At 48.4% G+C, this 4,962-nt stretch overlaps 1 protein-coding gene across 1 annotated transcript; it reads right to left on the bottom strand.

Annotated features, from left to right (window-relative positions):
- Positions 1-1,037: 1,037 nt before the first annotated feature.
- Positions 1,038-4,327, bottom strand: LOC140761419 (uncharacterized). The gene has a single exon (XM_073098730.1). The coding sequence runs from the start codon at positions 3,827-3,829 to the stop codon at positions 1,454-1,456; it is 2,376 nt and encodes a 791-aa protein (XP_072954831.1). The 5' UTR covers positions 3,830-4,327; the 3' UTR covers positions 1,038-1,453.
- Positions 4,328-4,962: the final 635 nt, after the last annotated feature.

Below are 4,962 nucleotides of genomic sequence, written 5' to 3'. Positions count from 1 at the left end.
TGCTCACATCCACATCGATCATCACCGGAATTCATGCTAGAAATTTTATACTCAGGAGGACAAGATATATATATCTATATATATATATATATATATAAATATAAATTCTGATCATGAGAGGAGTAAACTTTGGGAAAGGATCTCTCTCTGTTGTGAACATCTAATGGGACTCTGTGAAAACGACAGTTTCCAACTCTGAATTGAAGATGATAAAGACAGTTGATGGGCAGCAGTAGTGAAGCTAGCTGAATAGAGCAAGCACAAAGGAGACCATTTATAGCGAGGCATAAAATGCCCACATTTTTCTTAGATACTGCACTTCTGAAACTATGTTCAGATGCCCGCCCATTCTTTCTCTGTATCAAGTTAGAGAGCATCCTCAGTACCACCCCAACCCCCCGCCCATTTCTTTGATGAATGAAGGATAATAGCCAAGGCCACACACAATCCAGCAGTGAGGTCCCTCCATTTGGCTTCTGCTAGCTTAATTTCATCTTTCCAGAGAGAAAAGAAAACCGTGGAATTTAACACCAATAAACGGCGGTTGCGCCGCTGCTATAGAGCTGTAATTATTTGGTTCCCTGCCATGAACAACATCACCACGTGATTGTGAGAAATAAACAGCATCAATAATCTCACAAGCATTAAAGTGAAGTACTTGGTCCTGAAGCCAATACCAGTGAAAAACGTTGAGTTTCTGGTAATGGCGCAGTGCTCGGAATAAATACAAATAAAATCACTGTCCATACATATCTTTTGTTCCTAATCTAAGCAAAAACTTCTGTGGATATATTTGCTACAATGACATTAGAAAAAGACTAGACAAAAATGCATGTTCTCGTACAACAAAGACGCAGTGATTAAACAAGGAAGAATAGTTGTGGTTTAGCCTACTTTTGCTACTTCATGCTTAAAAAGAAAACAACCACACTAATAAATGACATTAGATAGCACTTTCCTTCTTTTTCTTTTTCTTTTTCCTTTTCTTTTTCTGAAATAAGAAAAATGGTGAAAGAATAACAAATCACACATGAATATTCTAGAGTGCAACATCATAGAAATTTTATTTCTCAAGAACCAAAATGTTACATATTTTGTCCTGGCGTTGTTTCATCGTCGGTTCGACTTTTATAAACAAGACAGGCAAACTTTGATTTCTCTCTGGAATCTCATTAGGCCTCCAAAATCATAAACACAAGCGATCGACATCATCAGTTGATTAAACAAGCAAATTGCAAATTGATCATGATCCTCTCTCTCATGCCCACAATTCCAACCCCCAAAATCTCGAGCGAGCAAGTAAGATCAACACCATGGGCACAAGGAAGAAACGATAGAAGAAAGAAAAAAAATTCAACAATTCCTAGAAAGAAATCCAATTCTACAAAAGGCAGCAAACAGAAAAAGAAGGGGGGGAAAAAGAAAAAAAATTAAATGAAAATTACAGAGAGTGTTACACTGAGGAGGCATCCACAAAGGGTGAGTCATGCATCACATCATCCTCCCCACTGGAAAAGAGCTCTGCATCCTTCTCTTCCTCGTTCGAAAAGTCCCTCCTTTCTAGCTTTGAATGAGCCGTGATGAAGACCAACTTCTGAGCTCGGTCTATACTACTCGGGCGGCCGCGAGCCGACGACACCCACCGCAGCAGCGACAGATTGCATTTAATGCCACAAGCAGTCGCATGGAGGAAGATGAGCCTCACGGCAACCTTCCCAAGTGACTTGAACTCACTCAGGCAAGTCTCCCACACCAGCCGGCTGCTCTGCGGGTTGGCGATCCTCATCTTCCCCGTCATCGGATCCAGCTGCTTCACTTGAACTGCCTGCGCGTATAAGGGATCGAGTCCCTCAGTCCTCCACTTCATCAGCTCCATCAGGGCGATGTGGGCTTCCTCCCGCGATACCATCCGCGTTATTAGCTTGTCCACGTCCTTCTCCTGCTCCGGCGTCAAGCACTTGAACGGCGGGAGGTACTTCCCACTGGCATCCTTGACCAAGTACAAGGGATCCAGAATGAACGCCGCTGACCAGGCAGGGTGATAGTTCTTCTTGAACCTTTTGTCGAGCACCTTCTTTACGGCCCCCTCGTCGATGCTGAATTTAGCACACCAGTCCTTCACCTTCGCCCTCAACTCCTCCCAGAGCGGCAGGCATTGCCCGACAAGCGGCCGCTCCTCCTCCATCTCGCGAACAATTTCCTTGATCATCTTCACGAGGGCGTGAACCGCCTCGATGTCCGTCCAGAACCCGATGTCTCGAATCATTTCCGCCATTTCCTTTGCAGTCGGGTCCTCTAAGCAAACGAGCTTGTAGGACTCATCTAAGATTGCCAATTGCAGGGGGCGAGAAGAACCCAATACGTCGTCCAGCATTGCAAGGACCGGACCGGAGCTACTACCGACTTCGGAGGAAGGCAGGACATGGAGAAGGCTGGTGTGATCGAGCTCCTGGAGCTGGTACTTGTGGAATACACTTCGGACAGGGGAATTGTTGTTGAAATAGGCGGCGAGCTTAGAGCAATTGGCCATGACAGTGTGGAAGAGCGAGCACTCGCGAAAGAAGTCCTTGATGAGGCTGTGAAAACCCTGGAGCTGGCAAGAAAGGTTCACCATCCAATGGTGTTGGCTCTCCAGCCTCCTCAGCGCCTTCGAATTGAACCGGTCGGCGACAATCCCGGCGCACCGCTGGACTCCACCGATACCGCCGCCACCGCAGACGTCGACGACCGATTCCCAGAGCACCTCCTCGGCGTAATCCGAGGGCGCACTCAACTGAGTCGGCACAGCGCGGTGGAAGACGGAGGTGCCATTGGGGAGGTTGACGGAGAGCGCGACGAGAGCCTCGTCGGAGGGGGATGATGGAGAATTAGGCCGCGGCTTCCAGCCGTCGGACGCGAGCTGGAAGAAGAGCGCGTCACGGATGCGGGCGTCGGCGTCCGCACGGGCGTCGTCGAAGCGGGAGTCGAGCCGGGGCCCTGCAAGGTCGCGGCTTGCGAGCGGAGGAAGGCCGAGTTGGTGGAGGAGAGCTCGGAACTTTGGGTGCTCGACGGCGGAGAGCGACACCGCACCGCAGGATTCGTGAAACCAATCGGAGAGAAGAGAGAGAGCGGATTCCACCTGCGCCTTCGATAGCGCTGGGCCGGGGGATGTCTTGGGGCTCTTGAGTCTCTTGACACTATCCTCGAGCATCTGGAGAGCACCCAAGTCCTCCTTCCCACCGGAGAGCACGAGAGGCTGCGGAGGCGCCGGAAGCTGGGGGGGCGCCGCAGGCGGAGGCGTGGAAGAGTAGACGCCGCCTTCGCCGGCGGAGAAGTGCGATGCGTCGATGATGGCGAGGTGGGAGACGGGGAGATCAAGAGCAGAGGAGGAGGAAGACGAGCGCTTGCGGCTGTTACTACGATGGTGGTGGTGGTGGTGGTGATGATGATCAATAGAAGAGTCACAGGGGCGAATGGAAGAGATAGGTTTGGGAGCAGGGGAGGAAGAGGAAGGAGAAGCAAAGTTCGGGCAAGTTCCGCGCTTAAGGTGTTCGGAGGCTGTCCTCGAAGGGTTCGAAGCCGAGAAGACGGCGTCGCAGAGGGAGCAGCGTAGCTTCACGGCTTTAGGGAGGCCGGTGTCGGAGTTGGGCACAAGGATTGGCTCTAGATGAGCCCAATACCACGCCCCCTTCCCTTTGATCGCCTTCGTCCTCACAGTCACCAGCCCCTCGTACCTCTTGTGTGCCGCCCTCGCCGCCACCTCCTCAGCCGCCGCCGCCGTTGCCGCCGCTGCGGGCCCCGAGGCCAACTCCATGGACGTCGTGGTCGTGGTCGTCGTTGTGGACGCCATAACGTGAGCTTCCAACCAGTGAAAGGGCAGGATAAAACGAAGCAAAGAATAGTAGTAGAATAAGAGACGCCGCTACTCTTCCAAGAATGGCAATAAGTAATGGAGATTATTCGGCTTCTTGCGGCGCGCGCGTCCCCCGCCCATCCCCGGGTTTTTGGGGGGGAGGGTTTATGACGGTGGAGAGGGAAGAAAGAGGAAGGAAGAGAAGAGGGAAAGGGGGTGGAAAAAAATTGAGAGGGAGAGGAGGGGGGTGGAGAGTTGGTGAATGTGTTGAGAGAGAAGGGGAAGAAATAATTATTTTAATATATTTCCCGTTTCCCCTTCTCTGAACTCACTCTCTCTCCCTTTCTCACTCACTCACTCCCAGCTTGTTTTTAACAAGGCATTTGTTTTTTTGTGGACAAGGGATGTGGGGGATTGGGGGCAAAATTATTCTCTCTCTAGGGGCTTCTTTTCCTCATGTGTCTGCCCTTGTTCTTAAGTGGAAAGAAAGGGAGGGGATTGGCGGTATAGAATAGAGAGAGAGATAGAGAGAGAGAGATAGAAGGCTACCTAGAGGTATTTAAAGGAGATGGATGAGTTACTTCCCCCCTCCCTCTTCTCTGGTCTTTGGGCAAGGGTTGACCAACCCCTGTAAATGGAATGCCCTACTGATTTATTATTATTTTATTTATTATAGTACAACTCTGTATCTTTAATTATAGAAATATTTTTATATGTTGCTCATTTCTATTGTTCCCATCTCACGAATTATTAGATACAAACACCAAGGCTTTGAGCAAAAAGTTCCTTTCTAAATAAATTAATTTTTAAAAAAAAAATCAGAAATGAGTCTAGCTTAACCTAATGACCAAACCCTAAGCATCTCCATAACTGCTTCTACCAAACTTGGACAAAATTTGGTTATATATGTATATATATATATATATATATATTTATTTATTTATTTATGTGTACATACTTGTGATATGGACATAATTGGTTGCCCTAAGTGTGAGATCACCCTCCATTTCAGGTCTCCATGAGATCATTGGAACAAACCTACTACCCCTTGTATAGTTACTCTCTGTATTTATAATGGATTATTAATCAACAAATATTCTATCAGTGTCCTTGAAACTATTCTAGCATGG

Source organism: Typha angustifolia, chromosome 6, assembly GCF_048772165.1.
Source record: "Typha angustifolia cultivar Huaian chromosome 6, ASM4877216v1, whole genome shotgun sequence".
Taxonomy (NCBI): domain Eukaryota; kingdom Viridiplantae; phylum Streptophyta; class Magnoliopsida; order Poales; family Typhaceae; genus Typha; species Typha angustifolia.
This window is presented reverse-complemented; position numbering and strand designations above follow the sequence as displayed.